The sequence below is a fragment of the Schistocerca gregaria genome, chromosome 2, assembly GCF_023897955.1.
Source record: "Schistocerca gregaria isolate iqSchGreg1 chromosome 2, iqSchGreg1.2, whole genome shotgun sequence".
Taxonomy (NCBI): domain Eukaryota; kingdom Metazoa; phylum Arthropoda; class Insecta; order Orthoptera; family Acrididae; genus Schistocerca; species Schistocerca gregaria.
The window spans coordinates 439814214-439840268 of record NC_064921.1 but is presented as its reverse complement, the minus strand read 5'-3'; the positions used below and the strand labels follow the sequence as shown (position 1 = coordinate 439840268).

General features: G+C 41.0%; 1 protein-coding gene across 1 annotated transcript in view; it reads right to left on the bottom strand.

The window, feature by feature from the left end:
* LOC126335829 (sialin-like) overlaps window positions 1-26055 on the bottom strand; it is a 252531-nt gene that overhangs the window by 122900 nt on the left and 103576 nt on the right. The window contains exon 6 of the mRNA XM_049999295.1: window positions 17071-17226. Within this exon, the coding sequence (XP_049855252.1) occupies window positions 17071-17226 (156 nt within the window). The remainder of the gene's footprint in view (window positions 1-17070; window positions 17227-26055) is intronic.

Sequence of the window (26055 nt, the reverse complement as noted above, 5' to 3'; positions counted from 1 at the left end):
TACCTCCACGTACAGCGCAGAAATTCATTCGCTGGTCTATTTTCCTCTCACAGTACCGCTACGATATCTTGTATCGGTCCACTGCTAAGCACGGAAACGCCGATGCGTTGTCCCGCTTGCCTGTTGCTGAGGATAGGGCATTCGATTCCTCCGAACTTGCTTGCATGTTCATTGATGCGGAAACCGATGACGTGGTCGAATCGTTTCCGATTGATTTTCGTCGTGTAGCTACAGCCACAGCTGCCGACCCTGTGCTTGCTCCCGTTCTGCGTTTTGTTGCGACGCAATGGCCCTTGTCAAAGTCACGGATCGGGGACCCGTTGGTTCGCCGATTTTTTGCTCACAAGGAGAGACTTTTTGTACGACGTGGTGTTTTGCTGTTGCGTTCTGATAATGATCAGTCCAGGGTCGTGGTCCCACGTTCGTTACAGTCCTCTGTCTTACAGCTTCTCCACCAAGGACATTGGGGTATGGTGAGAACGAAACAACTTGCTCGTCAGTCTGTACTTGGTTCGGAATCGATGCCGCGATTAAGAATATGTGCTCTTCTTGCATGGTGTGTGCCGAACAACAATCAGCACCACCGCGGAAATTCTTTGCATGGCCCAAAGCCACTTCCCCTTAGCAATGCTTACACATCGATTTTGCTGGTCCATTCTGGAATTCTCGATGGTTGGTTGTGGTAGATTCATTCAGTAATTTTCCTTTTGTTTTCCGGATGTCTTCCACGACGTCATCTGCCACCATCCAAGCGTTATCCGCTATCTTTTGCATTGGAGGTCTTCCACAGACTATTGTTTCCGGCAATGGCCCACAATTCATGTCTGCAGAATTTCAGTCATTCTGCAAGGCCAATGGTATTCAACATCTGACGTCCGCGCCGTTTTCACCACAGTCAAACGGTGCCGCTGAACGATTGGTGAGGACATTCAAGTCACAGACGTTAAAGTTGAAAGAGTCGCATTCTCGGGGGACGCGTTATTGTTCTTTTGTCCTCGTATCGCTCTCAGCCCCGAGATGGTCGCTCCCCGGCTGAGCTGCTCCATCGAACCTTGGTGTATTTGCTACATCCGCCACATCAGGTTCCTGTGCAGCGGCAGACACCTGCTTTTGCTCCAGGCGACGTTGTCTACTATCGCCACTACCGAGATTCACGGCGTTCGCTCGAAGGGCGCATTCTTCGCTGCCTCGCACGCGCTATGTATCTGGTTTTGGGGGCCTGTGGTGAGGTGCGTCGGCATCTCAATCAGCTGCGCCTCTGTCGTCGCACGGGATCTGCCGCTTGCCGTCTGCTTTCAGTGACGGTGCCGTCCGGTCAGCGCCCCGGGGACCCATCTACTGGCTCGCCTCAGCCCCAGGTGTTGCCGACGCTGCCTTCCATTTTGCCCCATGGCGACGCGCCGCCGCCGCCGCCGCCTGTTCTCCCGCCGGCGACGCCTGCAGTGGACGCGTCGCTGCAACCGCCGGGCACCTCCCTGGGTCACGCGCCGCCGATCGCTTCCCGTGACCAGCTGTCCTCCGACATGGAACTCTTGCCCGCTCCGGACCATACGTCGTCTTCGCCCGTCGGGTGCACCGGCCCGATGGAGGTCGACCCTTCGGCCCCTCCTGTCTCTCTACGGGCGCATACACCGCATGTTGGCGTGCACCCTGGCGTTTCCTAGCTCCTCGCGGTCCGAATGGCAGGGTAAGGGTGGCACAGCTTCGCCTGTTGTTGGGCTCCCCACCTCGTCGCATACGTCAACATGCGGCCCTCCCCACAGCAGGCGGAAGCCTTATTGCACAACCGTACGCCGATTTGCGGGGGAGGAATGTGGTGTCACCGCCAGACACCACACTTGCTAGGTGGTAGTCTTTAAATCGGCCGCGGTCCGGTAGTACACGTCGGACCCGCGTGTCGCCACTGTCAGTGATTGCAGACCGAGCGTCGCCACACGGCAGGTCTAGAGAGACTTCCTAGCACTCAGCCCCAGTTGTACAGCCGACTTTGCTAGCGATGGTTCACTGACTTCTATGCTCTCATTTGCCGAGACGATAGTTAGCATAGCCTTCAGCTACGTTATTTGCTACGACCTAGCAAGGCGCCGGTATCCGTACTATTGATATTGTGAATCATGTACCATAAAGAGCGACGTTCTCCATTAATGGATTAAAGTTAAGTATTCCACCAGCTACGTCCGTTTTTCTCAATTCTAATTCCCTTGTGATGTTCCAGACCTCACTCCTGCCTGCGTGAGCTGAGACGCGTGCATTTCGGCCTCCTTTAGAAAAACACGGTTGGCTCTCCTGCCAACCACAACAATGATCACATGCCCCTCCATGCCTAATAAGTCCGCTGTTTTTTACGATTTACATAAACGATCTGGTTAATGGTGTTGACAGCGGCATTAGACTGTTTGCCGATGATGCTGTAGTATACAGGAAAGTAGTATCATACGAAAGTTGTGAACAAATCAATGAGGATTTGCAGAAAATAAATGCCTAGTGTAATGACTGGCAGTTATCTCTCAATATTAGTAAATGTAACCTACTGCGTATATCAAAGCGAAAATCCCCATTAATGTACGAGTACAAAATAAATGCCCAGTCTTTGGAAGCGGTAACATCCGTCAACTATCTGGGTGAGACTATTCGAAATGATCTCAAATGGAATGATCAGATTACACAAGTAACGGGTAAGGCGAACTCTAGATTGCGGTTTATTGGTAGAATCCTGAAGTGATGCAGTTCTTCAACAAAGGAGATTGCTTGCAATACTTTAGTTCGTCCAGTCTTAGAGTATTGTTCGTCTGTATGGGATCCTTACCAGTTGGGTCTTGGGGTTGGGTTGTTTTGGGGAAGGAGACCAGACAGCGAGGTCATCGGTCTCATCAGATTAGGGAAGGACGGGGAAGGGAGTCGGCCGTGCTCTTCCAAAGGAACCATCCCGGAATTTGCCTGGAGCGATTTAGGGAAATCACGGAAAACCTAAATCAGGATGGCGGGACGCGGGATTGAACCGTCGTCATCCCGAATGCGAGTCCAGTGTCTGCGCTACCTCGCTCGGTCCAGTTGGGTCTGATTCAAGAGATTGAGAAGGTCCAAAGAAGAGCGGCAAGATTCGTGACTGGTACATTTAGCGACAGCGAGAGCGTTACAAATCTCATAGAAAGTTTGAAGTGGGACACACGTGCAGACAGACGACGCGCTAAATGGAAGGGGCTGCTCAGTAAATTCCAAAATCAATCTTCACCGAGGATGTAGAGCATATATTACACCACCAACTTTCAAATCGCACAATCATCACTACTCAAAGATAAGGGAAATTAGAGCTCGTCCTGAGGCGTTCACACAGTCGTTTTTCCTTCGCCTCCGCCACAGTATATATGTAGATGTAGATGTAGATATCCGTATCCATTGACGCCTGTGGTCGGAGGACGACATGGCGGCCGGTCGGTACCGTTGGGCCTTCATGGCCTGTTCTGGTGGAGTTTGGTTTTTATCACCTCAGTCTGTTATACTGTATATGAAACGTATTTGGAGACTGAGGTTGTTCTTTCATTCAACGGATCGACTGGTAGCACAATCAGACATTACTAAAACACTTGCCTTCTAAAACTATGGTCATAAAGCAACACAAATGATTCGTGCTACATTGACTCTTTATTGCAGCGTGTCTGGATATTTCTCAACTAATAGAGCACCTCTTACTGAAGGAAGTGTCACATTTGTATCTGTGGCAGCAACAGTTATTCGTCATTGCCGTTACTAATAAATAAAAGAGCAAAAACAGAGTAAATAAATCTAACAGATTAAGGTTTCGGCCTTAGAAGCAAATATAACGCGGGTGTAAAAAAATTATGTCCTAATTCCCATTTCCTGTTGGCGACTCCATACATATACTTCATGAGCGTCCGAATGGAGCGAGGGTTCATTTTTTGTTGGCTACTCCATAGATATACCTCACAGGCATTCACAGGGGAGGGGTATGTCCCTATGCTCTTGCTCTTCTGTTAAATGGCAGATTCAACATTGCTGAATCCTTTACAAATTGCTATACAAACTGCGTGACCATTTTGCCCAAAGTGTCCCATTGCTAATGTAAAACCAGGAATAATAAGATAAAATAATAATTAAATGTGTATCAATACCAGTAATTGCCAGTACTTAACTAATGTTGATAACATTTGCATACTGAATGGTATGTTCATGTTGTGTTGGCAGAAGAGCCAACACCGTGTTACTAGAGGAGGCCGAACGTTTTAGCTCACGCAGGCTGGCGTGAGGAGGGAAGAACTATACTGACGTGAGGTCTGGAACATGAGAAGGAATGAGAATTCAGAAAGCGGACGTAATTAGTTCGATACTTAACTTTAATCCATTAATCATGAAAGTCGCTCTTGACGGTACATGAGTCACAATATTATCTGCTCAGAAGACAGTAACTGAATATGCCACATTGCTAGGTCGTAGCAAATGACGTAGCTGAAGGCTATGCTAAACTGCCGTCTCGGCTAATGAGAACGGATGTAGTCAGTGAACCATCGCTAGCAAAATCGGCTGTACTACTGGGGCGAGTGCTAGGGAGTCTCTCTAGACTAGACCTGCCGTGTGGCGGCGCTCGGTGTGCAATTACTGATAGTGGCGACACGTGGGTCCGACGTATATAACGGACCGCGGCCGATTTAAAGGCTACCACTTAGCAAGTGTGGTGTCTGGCGGTGACACCACAGTTTACTCAAATAAGAAGACATCATGAAAGCAAGCTGTCCTTAGCTACGAGCGAGCAGGCACGCTGTAGGTCATAAAATCTGCTGAGGGAAGCAGCCCTCGGTCGAATTCGCAGGAGGCTCACGGACGGGTGTCCTCCCCAGGTGACCAGACTGGCCAGTGCTTTGAAGAGCTATTCTGGGCACTGAACACTAAAGGTCACAACAGAGATAGCTTCTCTCGTGGTGCCAGAACACCGGAGTCTGCTTTTAATGGGCGCTGTGTGGCTGAAGCGGAAAGTGCCATGTCGGCGAACACCTAGAAGTACGCTTTTGCGAACAGTATGGTGGGAAGCAGGACTTCTTCGAAATATACACACCACTGGCTACAACATCCATGAATGGAGCGGCAACAGAGACGCCACCACTGCGCTCAGACACTGTAAAACAAAATGTTTAACACAATGTAAAAACAGCTGCGACCGGGTAACGTAAGCAATTTAAAAATTGGAGAGAAAAATACGGCTGTGCTACAGATGTCCACCCTCATTGGCCATAGACAGACACACGGAGAGGGAACAGGACACAGTTTTTCAGCACCACCTGTTAGGTTGCGTGTTCTACATCTACATGACTACTCTGCAATTCACATTAAAGTGCTTGACAGAGGGTTCACCGAACCACAATCACACTATCTCTCTACCATTCCACTCCCGAACAGCGCGCGGGAAAAACGAACACCTAAACCTTTCTGTTAGAGATCTGATTTCTCTTATTTTATTTTGATGATCATTCCTACCTATGTAGCTTGGTCTCAACAAAATATTTTCACATTCGGAAGACAAAGTTGGTGACTGAAATTTCGTAAATAGATCTCGCCGGCACGAAAAACGTCTTTGCTTTAATGACTTCCATCCCAACTCGCGTATCATATCTGCCACACTCTCTCCCCTATTAAGTGATAATACAAAATGAGCTGCCCTTTTTTACACTCTTTTGATGTCCTCCGTCAATTCCACCTGGTAAGGATCCCACACCGCGCAGCAATATTCCAACAGAAGACGAACGAGTGTAGTGTAAGCTGTCTCTTTAGTGGACTTGTTGCATCTTCTAAGTGTCCTTCCAATGAACGCAACCTTTGGCTCGCCTTCCTCACAATATTATCTATGTGGGCTTTCCAACTGAAGTTGTTCGTAACTTTAACACCCAGGTACTTAGTTGAATTGACAGCCTTGAGAATTGTACTATTTATCGAGTAATCGAATTCCAACGGATTTCTATTGAAACTCATGTGGATCACCTCACACGTTTCGTTATTTAGCGTCAACTGTCACCTGCCACACCATACAGCAATCTTTTCTAAATCGCTTTGCAACTGATACTGGTCTTCGGATGACCTTACTAGACGGTAAATTACAGTATCATCTGCGATCAACCTCAGAGAACTGCTCAGATTGTCACCCAGGTCATTTATATAGATCAGGAACAGCAGAGGTCCCAGGACGCTTCCCTGGGGAACACCTGATATCACTTCAGTTTTACTCGATGATTTGCAGTCTATTACTACGAACTGCAACCTTCCTGACAAGAAATCACGAATCCAGTCGCACAGCTGAGACGATACCCCTTAGGCCCGCAGCTTGATTAGAAGTCGCTTGTGAGGAAAGGTGTCAAAAGCTTTCCGGAAATCTAGAAATACGGAATCAACTTGAGATCCCCTGTCGACAGCGGCCATTGCTTCGTGCGAATAAAGAGCTAGCTGCGTTGTACAAGAACGATGTTTTCTGAAACCATGCTGATTACGTATCAATAGATCGTTCCCTTCGAGGTGATTCATAATGTTTTAATACAGTATATGCTCCAAAACCCTACTGCAAACCGACGTCAATGATATAGGTCTGTAGTTAAATGGATTACTCCTACTACCCTTCTTAAACACTGGTGCGACCTGCGCAATTTTCCAATCTGTAGGTACAGATCTATCGGTGAGCGAGCGGTTGTATATGATTGCTAAGTAGGGAGCTATTGTATCAGCGTAATCTGAAAGGAACCTAATCGGTATATAATCTGGACCTGAAGACTTGCCCGTATCAAGCGATTTGAGTTGCTTCGCAACCCCTAAGGTATCTACTTCTAAGAAACTCATGCTAGCAGCTGCTCGTGTTTCAAATTCTGGGACATTCCATTCGTCTTCCCTGGTGAAGGAATTTCGGAAAACTGCGTTCAATAACTCCGCTTTAGCGGCACAGTCGTCGGTAACAGTACCATCGGCACTGCGCAGTGAAGGTATTGACTGCGTCTTGCCGCTTGTGTACTTTACATACGACCAGCCAGAATTTCTTCGGATTTTCTACCAAATTTCGAGACAATGGTTCGTTGTGGAACCTATTAAAGGCATCACGCATTGAAGTTCGTGCCAAATTACGCGCGTCTGTAAATTTTAGCCAATCTTCGGGATTTCGCGTTCTTCTGAACTTCGCAGGGTTTTTCCGTTGCCTCTGCAACAGCGTTCGGACCTGTTTTGTGTACCATGGGGAATCAGTTCCATTTCTTACCAATTTATGAGGTATGAATCTCTCAATTGCTGTTGCTTCTATATCTTTGAATTTGAGCCACGTCTCGTCTACATTTGCATAGTCAGTTCGGAAGGAATGGAGATTGTCTCTTAGGAAGGCTTCTAGTGACACTTTATCCGCTTTTTTAAATAAAATTATTTTGCGTTTGTCACTAGTGGATTTGGAAGAAACAGTATTGAGCCTAGCTACAACGACCTTGTGATCACTAATCCCTGTATCACTCATGATGCTCTCTATAAGCTCTGGATTGTTTGTGGCTAAGAGGTCAAGTGTGTTTTCGCAACCATTTACAATTCGCATGGGTTCGTGGACTAACTGCTCGGAGAAACCATTTAGGACAATCTCGGAAGATGTTTTCTGCCTACCACAGGTTTTGAACAAGCATTTTTGCCAACATATCGAGGGAAGGTTGAAGTCCCTAGCAGCTATAACCGTATGAGTGGGGTATTTATTTGTTACGAGACCCAAATTTTCTCTGAACCGTTCAGCAACTATATCACCGGAGTTCGGGGGTCGGTAGAAGGAGCCAATTATTAACTTAGTTCGGCTGTTAAGTATAACCTCCATCCATACCAATTCGCACGGAGTATCTACTTCGACTTCACTACACGGTAAACCACTACTGACAGACACCAACACTCCACCACCAATTCTGCCTAATCTATCTTTCCTGAACACCGTCTGAGACTTCGTAAAAATTTCTGCAGAACTTATTTCAGGCTTTAGCTGGTAACTGGTTAAGTGCCTCAAGTGAGAGTAAGAGAAGGAGGCCATTTTCTTTTAAGACAAGTTTTCACTCTTTGGCGCTCATAGCGTATACTACTCAGCAGATCAAATTGATACTATTTGTAGTGTTTGTGTTCAATGATGACTTGCATAAAGAGGTAAATCCAGACTTACAGATTTTTTCCCGATGATTTGAACTTAGATGCATATGCAAGTTGTTGGTACGAAGTGAATAGCTGAACCTGCACTCACTTCGACCTCCTCTTGTAGATTAGCATGGTGAGATCGAGCCGCATCAGCAAGACGATTTGTAGGGGCAGTCGAGTCAGTTTCACGGAGACTCAGTAATTTCAGCCTTCATTCTGAAGACTTGCTTCCAGTTTGCCGTTCAATATGCTTTCAACCCCGGCTACAGATCCAAATACACACCCTCCCATAGAGCTTTCACTTTTTAAAAACACTAACCCTTCGGCAATCTCGGTAAAACTTCCGCGTATATAATTGTTTTATTCTGGGATGCGTTTACCTGAATCATGTTCCACATTCCATGTCCAAGGTACCAAGACATTAGCTTATCACTGTCAACGTTTGTCAAACCATTTATCATGCACTTTAATGTAATACACTGTGTTAATTGTGATTCTTGTTTAACTCTGTAGATAACGAATCGTTGATCACTATTTTGGAGGGCCATAAGCAAACGAAGTTTATTAAGCAAACGAAGTTTGACATTAAAGTTGAGCAAGCGTTTTAGAGAAGTTTAAGTTATGTTTCATCGTATTCCAAGAGTAATAATGAATGGAAGTCTTTGTCGGTTATTTAGACGGTATGGTTCAAGATGGGCACATTTTCAACTTTATTTCCCAGCTCGTTCGGAAAACTGGATGTAGTCTGTGCGGGTTGTAATGGTACTTGAATTACGTAACCATTACGGCACCTCACCTGAACCTCTCGATACCAGTAATATTCTACTTTGTTTCTGTGAAGTAGTTAACATATTTCTGAGACAACATTCAGATTTGATTTCATTTGTGATACATCGATATGTTTATATTGCAATGATATTATTCTTATCTGTATTCTTTCTTTTGTCACTATGATCTTTGACGTACTTGTAACTCTGATTTTTGGGGGCGTTAGCGATTATTATTTAGTTGTTAGAGAGTTGGACCCTGAGACGGTCAAGTCTTGGACGTCATGTTGGAAAGACGCATATTGTAGTCAGATTATAAAATGTGAACTTTAACAGTGACTGTGGCCGTGCGGTTCTAAGCGCTTCAGTCTGGAACCGCGTGACCGCTACGGTCGCAGGTTCGAATCCTGCCTCGGGCATGGATGTGTGTGATGTTCTTAGGTAAGTTAGGTTTAAGTAGCTCTAAATTCTAGGGGACTAATGACCTCCGAAGTTCCACAGTGCTCAGAGACATTTGAACCTTTTTTTTTTTTAACAGTGACTGTGAAGAAGATGTTTTCAAGTATGTTTTGTATTGTGAAGTGATGTTTGTGTGTCACATGAAATTGCAATAAAAGCAATTAAAAGTAAGTGTAACTTAAAATCAGAGTGCTGATTTTTTTTCACGTCACTATTGTGCTAACATTGAAAGGTTTAATCTCCAAGAATGGTTTGAGAAGCACATCTACAAAACGTTTGAATATAGCAGAATAAAACCTAGGCCTCTTTGCATCCGAACTTGGAATCATCACCACCTAGTTTTTCGACGACTGAGCCATGATTTTATGACGAGACCAGCGTGGGAAACACGACAAGAGGAGTGCCTAGTTTTTTTTCATTATTACATGAAATGACTTTATTAACTGTGCTCTAATAACACCTGCCAGATAATAACTTAGTTGTTGCCCGAAAATGCAGTATTTAGCAACGTGAGCAGCACCACAATCGTTATTAAATTCTTACCTTTGTTGCGGTAGGGTTGTTAGAACGTGGGTGCTCTAGCTGGGATAGGCAGCACTAAATATTCAAAAATTAACTGTAGATGTGTTTCAGGAAAAGTACGCAGTGAATATGTTATGAAAAATATCGACAAAAACGTGACAATAAAATATTAAGGAGACAACCACGGAACGAAAAATGGACGCAGAAAACAACGGGATGACATAGGATTTAAAATAAACACTACGACTGGATTCCAACGGAGAAGACTTCAGCTATAAGTTAAGTAAAAATTCTAACGAATTTTGTAATTTGGTATTGTCATTTCTAGGGGGTCATTTTCTGTTAACAGTTAATAATGGATCAAATTAATGCAGGGGAAGAAATAGTGGGGGGGAATCCCAAAAATTAGTAGTTTAGAATTAATTATGCAGCTCTTGAGCAAGCAGAATGAAAACATAAATAATTTAAGATTTGACAAAGTTTAGGGGAGAATTTGAATAAGCAATTAAATGTAATAAAAACTAAGTTAACTGAGGTCAAAAATACACTGGAAGGTAACTTAAAGGTGATAGAATCGAGGGTAGAAATGTGGAGAAAAAAGTAATTGTTTTTGAAAATGAATTCATTGCTGAAAATGGTAACAGAGTCAGGGAAATTCAGGAACTTCAAAATGAAAATAAATCACTAGATGAAAAATTGAATGACTTGAAAGTAAGTAGTGTTAATACAGTCAGTAGTGTTGAGAAAAAGGTTGACAGTTTAGAACCAAATCTTACCCATAAATTAGACACATTAAAAACTAGAATAAATCGAGTTGAAGAATATGATTTTAACAATAATTTGTACAGTCATGGACTAGCATGGTCGAACCTGTTAGTGACATGTTTTCCTTGTGATAATTTGCACCCAGTTGATTTTTTGCACCTTTGCAAGGACAATTTTGTGCCAAGAATGTCTGATAATTCAAAAATTATATTTTTTTTAAATGTACTTGAAAGGGAGGCCCTTTCCTGGGCTAACCAAAATTTCGATCAGTGGGAAACCTTTGCAAATTTTGAGAAAAGCTTCTTAAACAAATTTTGGGCAGAATCTGCACAGGGGAGGATTAAATCTGAATGTTTAAATGGACCTATTTTCAGAGGGAGAGTGGGCACCGTGAAAGCATTTTGTAAAGATCAATTGAGAAAATTAATACATTTAGATAAACCTTTTGATGAAATGACACAAACAGATGTGCTGAAAAGAAGGCTACCTGAAAAATTGCAATGGGATTTAGTTCGTGGGTCTGATATTCTTTGGACGAATTTTTAAAATATGTGGATAAATTGGATAGGGCTTCAGAAAGAGGGTATATTCAAAATTTTGACATTGGTGAACACCAACAGGGGGGTGGTATTTAAACAGGTATGGAGAGAGGAGAGACTACAGAGACAATAGATATGAACAACACAGGGGAAACAATAGGGATCATAATGCTAATGACAGAGACAGGGATAGAAATTTTGGAAATAGAAGCAGATGGGGTGACAGAAACAGGGGGGAACAAAATTGGAGATCAAACAGAGAAAACAGGTAGGAATACTCCGGACCACCTCAATGAGGGTCTGCAGTTTTGGGGCGAGAAAATTTAATCACAATAGGACCTACAATAACAACTGGGAATTTACAGATAGAGGAAGAAGGAGAAATGTAACTTATTATTATAATAAAACCAGTGGAAGACAAAACAAATACACACCAAAAATAACAGACACTCATGTTCAACACCAAATTAATACTTTAAATTTTGATCAGAAATATTGGGATACAATAAGAGAAAATAGTCATGTTGAAAGCAATAAGGTAACTACTTCTGAGAACAAGCCAAAGAGGATATTGCAATTGTGCCAGAATTTTATAATTGGGTAGAGAATAATAATCTATGTAAATCTGACGTATCTGACAAACATTACAGCTCTGATTTGAATAATTTATTTAATGAAAATGAAAAGTTATGTGAAGAGAGAGAGATGGAACTTAATGTGACTGTGGATAGGATGCATGATAAGGAAAGTTTTGATTTTAATGAAAATATGGAAGCTAATGATGTTGTTGAGAGTTGTACGGAGGTAAGTAACGGTGAGATTAATGCTGTGGGTGAGTATCAAGTATTCGTCGAGATTATTTCAAGTGAAGTAGTGAAGCTATGTGATAATGAAGTTGATAAATGTGAGCATTATGATGAGGTAAGTGTGGTTAGTAATGAGGAAGAGGACACTCATGCATCTGAAGAACAGGTAAAGTTAAGTCAATGTAACCCATTTAATGTTGCAGAGGACTATAATGGTGTGCCAGCTAACAGTATGAAGTATTTAATCCCACATACGAGTTCTGAAGGAAAAGGTGAAAAATTTTTAAAAATATTATGGAACAGTTGCAATTACAAAATAGATAGGGAAGAGTTGTGGAATGTAAAATGTAATGAATATCTGATGTATGCTCAACTTGTTAGTCCATAGATGATGTTAATGAAAGTGTCAATGTGTGTGTGAAGCTATTAAAAACAGATCAGGAAAATAATGAGGGTAATTTTAGAGAAATTGAAAATGACCTGTTACATGAACCATTAAAAGGAAAAGTAGAAGAATGTGAATTAGGGTGTCCATACATTAAAGCTAAAGTAAAAATTGGGAGGGTAAATGTCTCATTGATACAGGGAGTCCTATTTCAGCTATTTCAGAAAAATTCAGAAATAAATTTAAAGACAGTGTTGATTTTGTTGAGGGCCCTGTTATGGGAGTAAATGCAAACACAGTAAAGTCATCAAAAGTCAAGTACTTTTATCATTTGCAATAGAAGATGTAAAATTTGAGCAGGGTTGTCTTGTTATTCCAAGTTTAGAAGAGAACATATTGTTTGGCATGGACTGGGTGTTAAGGGTAAGTGCTGCATTTAGCTGGAGTGAGATGAAGTTAATTGTGTGTGAACCCAAAAGCAATATTATTGTGTGTACACAACTGTTTATTATACACTGTGGAGAATATTGCAATCATGTCAGGAAAATCATAGACTATGAAGAGAATTTGTACTGTTTTGATAACAAATCTGAGCTAAATTTTTCTGGTTAAAATTATGAAAACCAAGTTAAAATCAAAGTAGAGGAAGTAATTAATTTGGACAGTGATCAAAAGAGACAGTTGGAAAATTTATTGGGGGAATTTCAAGATGTTTCCAATGAAAAACCTGGAAGAGTCAGGAATTATCAGTGCACTTTACACATTAAAAATCATGAACCTTTTTTCTTCAAGCCTTATAGTATTCCTTTTGTAAAAAGAAAAGAAGTGGAGAGTGAGATACAAAAAAAATGGAAGCATGGGCTATAATCGAAAGAAGTAACAGTGATTATAATAATCCTTTGGTGGTGGTTTCCAAATGTGGAGGTGGTGTTAGACTTGTACTTGCTTCTAGGCAACTTCACAAATTTTTGAAAAGAGAAAATGATCATCCAGAAAACTGAACTGTTACATAAATTTGAATGTGTGAAATTCATGAGCAGCTTACACTCAACTTCAGGCTTTCACCAAATTTCTTTAGAAATAAATTCTAGAAAATACACTGCATTCTTGTATGGGGGAAAAAGTTATCATTACTGTGTTCTACCATTTGGACCAACTGTTTCTGTTGCTGAGTTTATTTGAGCATTAGATCTTGTTTTGGGGGATGAACTAGTGTCTAAACTTACTGTATATGTAGATGATATTTTGATTTCTGGAAAAATGTGGGAAGAACATTTTGAATTGCTAACACAGGTGTGTACAAAATTAAGGGAAGGGGGTACAACCTTAAAGTTGGAAAAATGTAAATTTGGAGTAAGTGAATTGAAATTTTTGGGACACATTATTTCGGAAAAGGGGATTAAAACTGACAGAGAAAAAATTGAAGCTATAGAGAATTTTCCTGTTCCTAAAAATAAAAAACAATTAAAATCTTTTTTTGGTCTTGCTGGATTTTACAGAAAATATGTCAGTACTCAAGCTATGAATACTTCTTGTTTATGTGATCTATATAAAGAAAAATACTGTCTGGAATTGGTCATCTGGTTGTCAAAAAGCATTTGATGAGATAAAGAAACAGCTTTCACAGGGCAGAATTCTATATAGGTCTGACATGTCTTTACCCTTCTGTTTAATGATGCACATCAATGATACAGGATTACGAGGACACTTATTTCAGGAAAAAGTTGTAAGAGATCATATTGAACACCATTCCATTGCATTTGCTAGTAGAGTATTACAAAAGTATGAAATGACTTACACTGTGACTGAAAAAGAACTTTTGGCTATACTTTCAACAAATTTAAAAATTATCTTCTTGGACACAAAGTAATTGTTTACTCTGTCCACAGAGCACTAAGTTACTTATAGCTGTGTAGGCTTTATCATAGTAGAATCACCAGATGGGCGTTATTTTTACAACAATTTGATTATGAAATGAAATACATTAAGGGGAAGGAAAATGTTATTGCTGATGCACTTTCTAGGTCACCTATTGGGCTAAATTTTGATAATGAAACAGGCATTGATGACAAACATTGCAAAATCATGTATTTGAAGGGGATAAAAGAGGAAGGAGAAATTTTAAAAATTTGTAATGACATAAGGAGACACCAATATCATGATGAAAATTGGAAATTGGTCAAATATTATTTGGAAGTTAAGCAAAAGGTAGATGATTATTATAAGGTACACAAAGGGATTCTCCTGAGAAGATTTAGACCTGATTTCGATGACTGGAAATTATGCTGGCCTGAGCAGCACATAGACACATTAGTTAAGTATATACATGAGAGCTTTGGACATTATTGGTTCTGTCAAATGGATACCAAAGATTCAGGGAAACGTCTACTTTTATAATATTGCCGGAAGAGTGAAGAAAAAATTAGCAGCCGGTGACCGAAGCCAAAGAATAAGGTGAGTAACCAAACATGCATAGGGATGATGCAAAATATTTCGCCCAGCAAAAATTTACAGCTGACAGCTTGCGACATTTATAGGCCCTTCCCCAAGTCAAAAGGAGGTTACAGTTTTATCTTTGTGATTGTTGATATATTCTCGAAATTCATCAAATTGTATCCATTAAGAAAAGCCACGAGTAAACAGATTACATCTAAATTAACCAGTGAGTATTTCAACAAGGTAGGTACTTCACAAGCAATCTTGTCAGACAATGGTTCCCAATTTACATCAAAAGTACAGAAAGATTTTGTTGAAAATGCAAACATAAAACATATTTTGATTTCAGTTTATCACCCATCTAGTAATCCAGCAGAGAGGTACATGAGAGAGAGCAGGAGGTTCTGCAGAACATATTATAGTAAGAAGTATGTAAATTGGATTGAATATGTAAATTATTTCGAAGACATAATGAACAGTTTGCAACATACATCCACTGGCTTTTCAGCATTCTAAATCATGTTTAACAAAAGACCCACTAGCTTTATTTCTGAACTCATAGATTTTCCAGTTTGTCAAATTTTGGCACCTCAGGAGAGAGAACAAATTGTAAAAGACACCATGACAAAACAAGCAGATTACAGAAAGAGAAGACACGATGCAAAAGACAGGTTTTTGCACTTCAATATTGGTGATTTGGTTTAGGTTAAAATGAAAGAAAAATCTAAACTTATGACTTCAGAATTAAAGAAATTTTTTGACATTTATATAGGACCATTATTGGTGAAAGAAAATCCTCACCCAAAAGCTTACAGATTGATCTATCCAAAATCTAGGAAATTATTTGGTTTGAGGAATGTAACTGAATTGAAACCTTATAAGTCTGATACCTAGAATGAAATTTGCAAATCTCAGTAACCTGGAATACAAGGAAAAGTTTTCACATTTTATATTGTTTACGAAGTTTGTTTCCTATCATGTGATATGGAAACTATATGTGGTACTGAAGCTTACTTATTGCTGAAAGGAAGTGTAAAATGATTTTGCTTGATGAACCACTTACGCATGTAATATACGTACTAGTCACTGAATATATGCCTAGATATAAGAAAATATTTTGATGGTTGCTTCTGCATTTTTTTTCTTTGTGTGGTAGGACATGTGCTATTTTAGTTGTAGTTTACTCATGTTAGTTATTAGACATTTTGACATTCATATCTTGTGCTTACTACTATTTTCTTCATGTACTGATGTCATTTAGGCTGAAAATACTTTATTGCTGTTATTATATTTTCTGAACCTATATGTTGGAAAAAAACTGAAATTGGAATATTATGAACAGGCTATGCCTGCTTATTTGCCTGCTTGACAGTTGGGATGTATGAAATTGAGGACTTTCCACACTGTGGAATTAAACCATTCTTTTGTGTATTGTTGGTGAAACATTCTGTCTGCCTAGGGAGACAACACACAGATACTAACAATTGTCATTTTTCTTAATTTTGTCTTTCTATATAACATTTTTAGGATTAGTGTGATACCTTTTGATACTTTGCATATTATGTTCATGGAATTAAGAGGATGCTTGTTGAAAAATCCAACCTCTACTTTTGTCATTTTGATAATATTCCTTCTGTTTTTGTAAGACTCAGTGTAGCCCTGAGCACTTTTCTTCCTTTGTGCGTGTCATATTGTCGGTTTTTATGCTACAGTTACAGTGGATTGCTATCGTCTGGACTAGATTATATCGATAGTAGCTCGGTGCCCGTAATGTTCTGGCTGATCAGTGAATGTGCCTGGGCGGAGTTCCCTTCCGCCTCTGAATTACGTTAAGTCTCTCAAGGGATGATGAGTAAAATGCGCACATGGTACAGACGATTCAGAACGAACTCCTCATTGTTGTTTGTGGCAATCGTCTCTCGCGCAGGAGGAGCTCGAAGTGCTGGAACGTCATTTGAGATTACACAGTTCCAGTATTCGCTGTCTACTCTATGACAGTGAAATACGCTAGTCATGTTGGAAGAGATTTTGTTTTGTCTCCGCTTATGCTAACTTTCTCTTGCTTGCTCCAATACTAAATTTCATCGGAACAATGAAAAAAACTGAAGAAAACTGATAGCTGGTTCCCGATTTGTTTTGATATGTCATTTGTATAACAAAGCCGAAGGCCTGGACTCAAAATCGTCTCCAAAATCCTTCACTGTCTTCGTAAAGCGGCGTGCCCCATTCCGTTTAACAAAGTGAAAGTAACTTACCGCAACGATGCCCTGAAAGACCCTGACTGCGATGAGGGCTCGATAGTCGACGCTGGCGGCCAATGGGATGAGAACGGCGAGCAGGCACGCTCCCAGGTTACTCAGACCGAACACCAGCTTCGGGCTGAAACGCCTCGCCAGTATGCCGCCTGGGATCTGCAATAATTTCATATCTCACTAGCAAAGTTTCGTTTGCACACAAAGACTAAATATATTTCATACTGACATACGCTACTACGGCTGTTCATCTAAAATTTTATGGGTCTGTGAGCGTGTTGTCTTCTCTCAACACTGGTCAATGTTTCGACCACGTTGATGGTTCAAATGGCTCTGAGCACTATGGGACTCAAAATCTGAGGTCCCCTACAACTTAAAAATACTTAAACCTAACTAACCTAAGGACATCACACGCATCCATGCCCGAGGCAGGATTCGAATCTGCGACCGTAGCGATCGCGCGGTTCCAGACTGAAGCGCTTACAACCGCTCGGCCACAGCGGCCGGCCGTTGAGAATGACATTCATCAGCATGGTGTTTCACTATTGTAACAGTGCCATCTGAGTTCTTATATAAGGACGTTTCATTCTGTCCCAATTATCACTTGACAATAACTTGTGGCAGTTATGAAATGTTAATTATCATCTAGAAAAGTTGGAGGTATATCATTAATTGTTGCTTCTTGCGTGGAGAGGGACAGAACGCCAACTGCAGGCCTTAGCCCACTTCTGGAATCTGGCGGTATGGCACGTTCACTACAAAATTCTTACGCCTTACTAGAAATCACTGCCGTTTTCATGAGAGCGTATTTAGCATTATCGAGCGGTAACCGTAAATACTGTGACAACATTTTCAACTTTTGTAGTCCTGTCGTCCTCAGTTGCGTAAAATATCGTGGTATACTCATAATTGGAAGATTCAGATGCCAATCAGTGTAAGTCAGTCCACAATGGAACTGAAGATAATTAGATGTTTTCAAAAAGTAACTCAGAGAAATACAGGTGGTTTAAACAATGATTAGACTTTTTTGTTATTGAAACCCAATACAACAACTCACCTAATGTGAGAATACAGAAGAACGTAACTTACATAATTTACTACATAAGTACCATTTACCAAAAAAACTGTAACTTATGGTCAGTGCCCACTGCACTCTTTGATGAATTTAATCTATATATTCATCATTATCGCTGCCATACTCAATAGGATTTTTTATTTCTTTTGTCTTTGAGGATGATACACGTGTGCTTTGGTTTATTGAAGGTAACCATCGATAAAATGAGTCGTAATGTCGAGGAACATATTTCAAAAGTTCCAACATATCCTTTTTTCAGTTCTTTAACAAGTCGACGATCTGTATACAGGGGATCTTGAACAATATTGATCAAATGAGGATGCCTTCCTTTTAAATTTTATGGAATGTTGATCTCACGAAATGTAATATCTTCCAGCACTGTTTCTTTGTAGGAAACAGAATTTTCTTGGTCTCTGCAGTATCTTGGCCATTTCATTTTCATTCAGTTTACTTTACCCCTCCAGTATTGGTTTTTCTATTGGAAACTGAATCTCCCAAGTTTTTGGTTGAAAGAAAATCTTCTCTCTTCATCTCTGTTAGCAGAAATGGACTTTTGGGTTTGGCAGGTGTTACCAAATCAGGCCAATCTCTTGGACCAAAAATAAATTCGTTCTTTGGGAGGTAAATGTGTCCTGATACCATAAATTTGTGGTCAATGTAATCAGCTGCCATCCCTGGATCTTGCAAAAGTTTATGCAACTATAAGCTTAGTTTGATATTCCTGTTTTGACCTGTGCAAGAATCTGAATACAGGATAATACGGCGATGAGATGAGGCATGTTGATTAAGATGTTTAACATGACACGCTCCAACTTCGTGTGACCCTCGAGATCCTTCTGTCTCATCTCACATGTACATATAACCTTTAGAAAAGTGGTTCAAATAGCTCTGAGCACTATGGGACTTAACATCTGAGGTCATCAGTCCCCTAGAACTTAAAACTACTTAAACCTAACTGACCTAAGGACATCACACACATCCATGCCCAAGGCAGGATTCGAACCTGCGACCGTAGTGGTCGCGCGGTGCCAGACTGAAGCCCCTAGAACCGCTCGACCGCACTAGCCGGCTAACCTTTAGAGCCATTAAAACTGTGCACTCCTAGGTTATATACATACATATTTAGTTTGTAATAGGCAAAAGATGTGGGAAGTTTTGTGGAAGGTAAAGCTTTTTCTAGATCAAAAGTAAAAACGTAAACATCCTCTCCTGCAAAGCAACTTGTCTGAATTCAAAGAATCTCTTGCTTGTTGTGCTAGCCGAAGAAGAAGTTATTTTGTAATCGCTGCCTCGTACTTTTCGGCATCATCGTTCTCAAAAGTAAGAATGTTCTGCAGCGAATCGCATAGCTGGCATGTATCTTTGGACGGGGGTTTAAAAAGTAAATTGAAATTAGTAGAAACACGTCATAATTCATCTTTTGTTTGACATTTCTCCATGTAAAGGTTGTACATCTCTCTGATATTCAGATCAGACTGCAAATATCTCCGCTTTGGCGCATCATAGAGGGTATAATTACTTTTATAAGATGGAAACGATTCGATGTGTTCTTTCACTTTTGTCACATCGATTTTATTTGTTGGTGACCTGTGACCTCTTTTATCAATAAACGCGGATGCTTCTGTACTACCCGATATTTTATAAAGACGAGCATCACTAACCTGAAATGTGCCCATAAAAAACTTTTTACACAATTTAAAAAAGAATTCGAACAACGATCACCGTTCTGTGGGATTTACTAAATCGAAACACTTTTTCCTTAACATTTACAGTTCACATTTTTAAAGGATTTTGCAGGCATATTTCTCCCACTTCTATTCACATAAGCTTTCCTAGAACATCTTTTGGCAGAACTGACTACCGTTTTCCATGAATATTGCTTCCTTTTTTTTTTTCTTCCTTCAGTGTATCATCATATTTTCGTTTTCATTGCTTTTATCATGGTTGTCTAAATGGCGATCATCTTCTTCAGTGAATCTACAAATAAATAAAATATTCAGGAAGTCGTTCAATGTAACTCACCACACAGTCCACAATTCAAAAAAATTATTCCAAAACACGTGTTCAGCAATGCTTGTAATGTAACGTTCCCGTTGGAAGGTTTCAATATCAATGACGAGATAAACAGTACGCTAGTTTTGGGAAAGAATCCTTTCCTGAGTGGTCACATGAAATGACGCCACATTTTAGAGGTTAGAAAGTACATACCTGAATCGGACGAATTATTATCATTGTCTGGTACATATTCAGAACCGCTATCTGAAAAAGGAGTATTTTCAGCGAGTGGAGAGGGCATCCTGATCGAAAAATCATGTATTGCCTAACAACAGCAGATTACTATGTCTAGCAGTACGCCAAGCCAAACAAACCGGTGTTGCAAATTGACTTACACTAAATGACTTCGGAATATTTCAGCTCAATTACACCGTGGTCAGTACATTTGCTGCCATCTAGCGTAAGAAACGTCAAATTGTGACTTACTCGTCACGGCAACTGAAAGATTGGACACTCAGGAATCTGTTACGACATATAAGTCACTTGCAGAAAAACGATGACTTAACACTGATTGGCTTCTGAGCTCTCCAATTATTACTTTGAGACCATCCAGTCACAACTGAATAAAACATCATTTGTGCCGCACGCGTTGCACCTTTATTCTTCGCAAGGCACCTACACTGGCCTGGAATGTGTACATATTTTAGTTTATACTATTTAGTTTGCATTTAGGACGTTTTATATACAGGTTATGAACAGTTCTAACGCTTTTTGCTTTTATACACTGCTTTTATACCTGCCTAGTATCGTGTAGGGCCCCTGCGAGGACGCAGAAGTGCCGCAACACGACGTGGAATGGACTTGACTAATGTCTGAGGTAGCGCTGGAGGGAACTGACACCATGAATCCTGCAGGGCTGTCCATAAATCCTTAAGAGTACGAGAGGGTGGAGACGTCTTCTGAGGAGCACGTTGTAAGGGATCCCAGAAATGCTCATGTCTGGGGAGTTTGGTGGCCAGCGGAAGTGTTTAAACTCAGAAGAGTGTTCCTGGAGCCACTCTCTAGCAATTAGCAGTTTCAGACGTGAATGGTGTCGCATTGTACTGCTGGAATTGCCCAAGTCCGTCAGATTGCACTATGCACATGAATGGGTGCAGGTGATCAGACAAGATGCTAACGTACGTGTCTCCTGTAAGAGTCGTATCTAAACGTATCAGGGGCCCCACATCATTCCAACTGCACACGCCCCACACCATTACAGAGCCTCCAACATGCAGGATCCATGGATTCATGAGGTTGTCTCCGTACCCGTACAAGTACATCCGCTCGATACAATTTGAAACGAGACTCGTCCGACCAGGCAACATGTTACCAGTCATCAACAGTCCACTGTCGGTGTCGACGGGCCCAGGCGAGCTGTAAAGCTTTGGGTCGTGCGGTCATCAAGGGTACACGAGTGGATCTACGGCTATGAAAGCCCATGTCGATCATATTTCATTGAATGGTTCGCACGCTGACATTTTTTTATGGCCCAGCATTGAAATCTGCTGCAACTTGGGGAACGATGCACATCCGTCACGATGAACGATTCTCTTCAGTCGTCGTTGATCCCGTTTTTGCAGGATCTTTTTCCGACCGAAGCGATGTCGGAGATTTGAAGTTTTGGCAGATTCTTGATATTCACGGTACTCTCGTGAAATGGGCGTGTGGGAAAACCACCACTTCATCGCTTTCTCGGAGATACTATCTCCCATCGTTCGTGTGCCTACTATAATAACACGTTCAAACTCACTTAAATCTATAAAACCTGCCATTGTAGCAGCAGTAACCGATCTAACAACTGCGCAAGACACTTGCGTCTTTTATAGGCGTTGCCTACCGCAGCGCCGTCTTCTGCCTGTTTACATATATATGTATTGGAATACGCATACCTATACCAGTTTCTTTGGCGCTGTAGTATGTGATGTAGTAAGGATCTAAAATTGTACTTGCAGGTTTCGTGTATGTTAATCTACATGTTGTATTCTTTTTCCTTTGTTACAGCTGTTCTTCTTCTGATAAATGCTATCTGAAGTTTCTTTTTTACTCTTCACAACACCAGGAACTGAATACCCCGATGTTATGTTGTGGGTGGTGTTGCGAACTATCGAATGTAATTGCAAGTATTGAATGTGTTTTCTGGGTATCGGTGATCTATTTGTTGTGTGTGTGTACCACTACTCGCGAAAAACACTTCCTGGAGTCCCGCAGCGTTCTTTATTAGGAATAAAAGTAGCTTTCTCCAAAAACAACTAACTACAACAGAAATTAGTCCACGCCTTAAACAATAAAATACAGAAATTCTCAGACTCAGGGACATACAAAATTAGTCCACACCTTAAACAATAAAAAAACAGAAATTCTCAGACTCAGGGACATACAAAATCACGTGTAAAACTTGATGAAGCTACTACGTAGGACAAATCTACATCTACATTTACACTCCGCAAGCCACCCAACGGTGTGTGTCGGAGGGCACTGTGCCATTGTCATTACCTCCCTCTTCTGTTCCAGTCGCGTATGGTTCGCGGGAAGAACGACTGTCTGAAAGCCTCCGTGCGCGCTCGAATCTCTCTAATTTTACATTCGTGATCTCCTAGGGAGGTATAAGTAGGGGGAAGCAATGTATTCGATACCTCATCCATAACACACCCTCTCGAAACCTGGCGAGCAAGCTACACCGCGATGCAGAGCGCCTCTCTTGCAGAGTCTGCCATCTGAGTTTGTTAAACATCTCCGTAACGCTATCACGCTTACCAAATAACCCTGTGACGAAACGCGCCGCTCTTCTTTAGATCTTCTCTATCTCCTCCGTCAACCCGATGTGGTACGGATCCCATACTGATGAGCAATACTCAAATATAGGTCGAAAAAGTGTTTTGTAAGTCACCTCCTTTGTTGATGGACTACATTTTCTAAGGACTCTCCCAATGAATCTCAATCTGGTTCCCGCCTTACCAACAATTAATTTCATATGATCATTCCACTTCAAATCGTTCCGCACCATACTCCCAGATATTTTACAGAAGTAACTGCTACCAGTGTTTGTTCCGCTATCATATAATCATACAATAAAGGATCCTTCTTTCTATGTATTCGCAATACATTACATTTGTCTATGTTAAGGGTCAGTTGCCACTCGCTGCACCAAGTGCCTATCCGCTGCAGATCTTCCCGCATTTCGCTACAATTTTCTAATGCTGCAACTTCTCTGTATACTACAGCATCATCCACGAAAAGCCGCATGGAACTTCCGACACTATCTACTAGGTCATTTATATATATTGTGAAAAGCAATGGTCCCATAACACTCCACTGTGGCACGAACTTTCAAATTAGATACACTGAATACATGAACAGCTGTTACACACATAAATTCAGCAACAGAAACACACATAAATAAAACACTGGGCATCCATTCGAAAACAGAACAAAATCTTAGGATACTACACCTCCTCCCGAAAATCATATGCAATTTATTTAATAGGGCAGCTCGAATTTTTGTACACACAAAAAAAGAAAGCAAGATGAAAAAATTCTCAATGACAAACTACGTAGCGATCCAGTAAATTTTTTCAAATGTTTCTCCTGCATATGATAACTGAAGTAACTGTCATAAATATAAACATGTCTTCATAGATAGAGAGAGAGAGAGAGAGCAATCGACAATTCAATAATCACTAATGGTAAAATAAATTTTACAAGGGAACTTTGTTACATCATGTGGTCCACAGGAAATGTAACATCTCTGACAGTGTACAAACTCTTTGTGAAACAATAGTGTTGTTATATCTTTGTCACATGTTTTGATTACAACAGCAAACAGTGTTGAAAATGAAATGTGTGTGAATTCCTAATGGACCACACTGCTGATGTAATCGGTCCCTAGTGTTACACACTACTTAAACTAACTTATGCTAAGAACAACACACACACACATGCCCGACGAAGGATTCGAACCTCCGGCGGGAGTGACCTCGCAGTTCGTGACGTGACGCCTCAAACTGAGCGGCCATTCCGCGCGGCCAGCAAACATTGTAAGTGATAATTTGCCTGTGTGTGATATTCTGCGTTGTGGAGGCGGCACAGTACTTATAAGCAGACAAACCAAAATGCTATCTCTAATATTGGCATATAAAAGTATTTCAAGATTCATTTTGTCGGCTTTTCCGATTACACTATAACCTCAAAACGACAACTACAATGCAACAGAGGCAGAAAATCACACATGCAAAGGTCACAAAAGATATTTATGTAAGCAGATGCACTTAAAAGTGAGAATAAATTCTTGAAACGCGTTGTGCTAAGCATGAAAAATAAGTAAATGGTGCACTTTTTCGTTATTTAAATAATTAACGTAAGCAGAGGTTCGTATAACATTCGGAAGACTTAGTGCAGAATGTACAGATTGTTGCGAGGCGAGTTACTTCGAAAGAAGAATCGCGCCACATCCTAGCGCTGTTTTATATGCGTCTACCATTTCCTTCTTCGCGCAGAGTATATTGCTTTGTTTATTAATTTTCGAATTACTTGTCTTCCAGAAGCTTTGATTGATAACACTGTAAAAAAAAATCGTAATATCTGTAATTTATTGAACCGCAGAGCTATGAGTTAACTCAGACCATAGTAATTATTTTCTCTCTGTTTTGCACGACACTCTTTGACAGCAGGGTTAACCACTTCGAGCAACGGAAATTTCTTCTCTTGAAGCCATGTTTAGGTTAAATGAAAAAGTGTCGTGGCCATACATTTCACAAATACGGAGTTGGAGAACTCAGAACCACAACTTGTGTTATTTTGGCACTACAATAGGCATCGTTCGAGAACACGAATTATACCGCGGTAGTCTTCGTCATTTTGTTTCAGTGTCCGCAAACGATTCCATGGTGTTGCGTAATAAGACCCATTAGTTACCGCTTTATTCTTTCCTAAATAATAATTAGCTGTCACCTGTCAGAACAAAAAATGAGACGCCGTCGCTTTTCCTGGATTTTGTCAGTGCTCTTCATTTTCGGGAACCCAATCTTTTGACTGCAGTTAAGCTGTGACGTGCAAAGGTACATGGACGCTCCACGAGCTTAAATTCATTATTGCGTAATCAGTGACGACAGTTGCTGCACTACTTCAATTACTTCTCCCTTTCCAGTTTTTGTCTGGCTAGTAGCCCATCTTTTCAAACGATATTTGTCTTTATTGCCGTTCTAAAGGACAGTATGATCCTCATCACTTAAGATATCAGTTAGTAAATAACAAGACCATCTACTCGTTGAACAGAACCATTACAGTGAACATACCTGTTAATAGTTGTGTAGCTTACCAATGTTGTTGACAGCTAACTCGTAGAAATTACCGCATTTATCAGTCTACTCCAGTACAATTGTCGAATTTTAAACGGCATGATTCTTTGAAAACGCGAAGTCCTCTGTCTGTGTTAACATGAAGTACGAGGTGCATTCAAGTTCTAAGGCCTCCGATTTTTTTTCTCCGGACTGGAAAGAGATAGAAACATGCGCATTGCTTTAAAATGAGGCCACGTTCATTGTCAATACGTCCCAGAGATGGCAGCACTGTACGGCAGATGGAATTAGAACTGTTTTAAATACTTGAAATGGCGACGTTTTCCTTACTTGAACAGCGTGCAATCATTCGTTTTCTGAATTTGCGTGGTGTGAAACCAATTGAAATTCATCAACAGTTAAAGGAGACATGTGGTGATGGAGTTTTGGATGTGTCGAAAGTGCGTTCGTGGGTGCGACAGTTTGATGAAGGCAGAACATCGTGTGGCAACAAACCGAAACAACCTCGGGCTCGCACAAGCCGGTCTGACGACATGATCGAGAAAGTGGAGAGAATTGTTTTGGGGGATCGCCGAATGACTG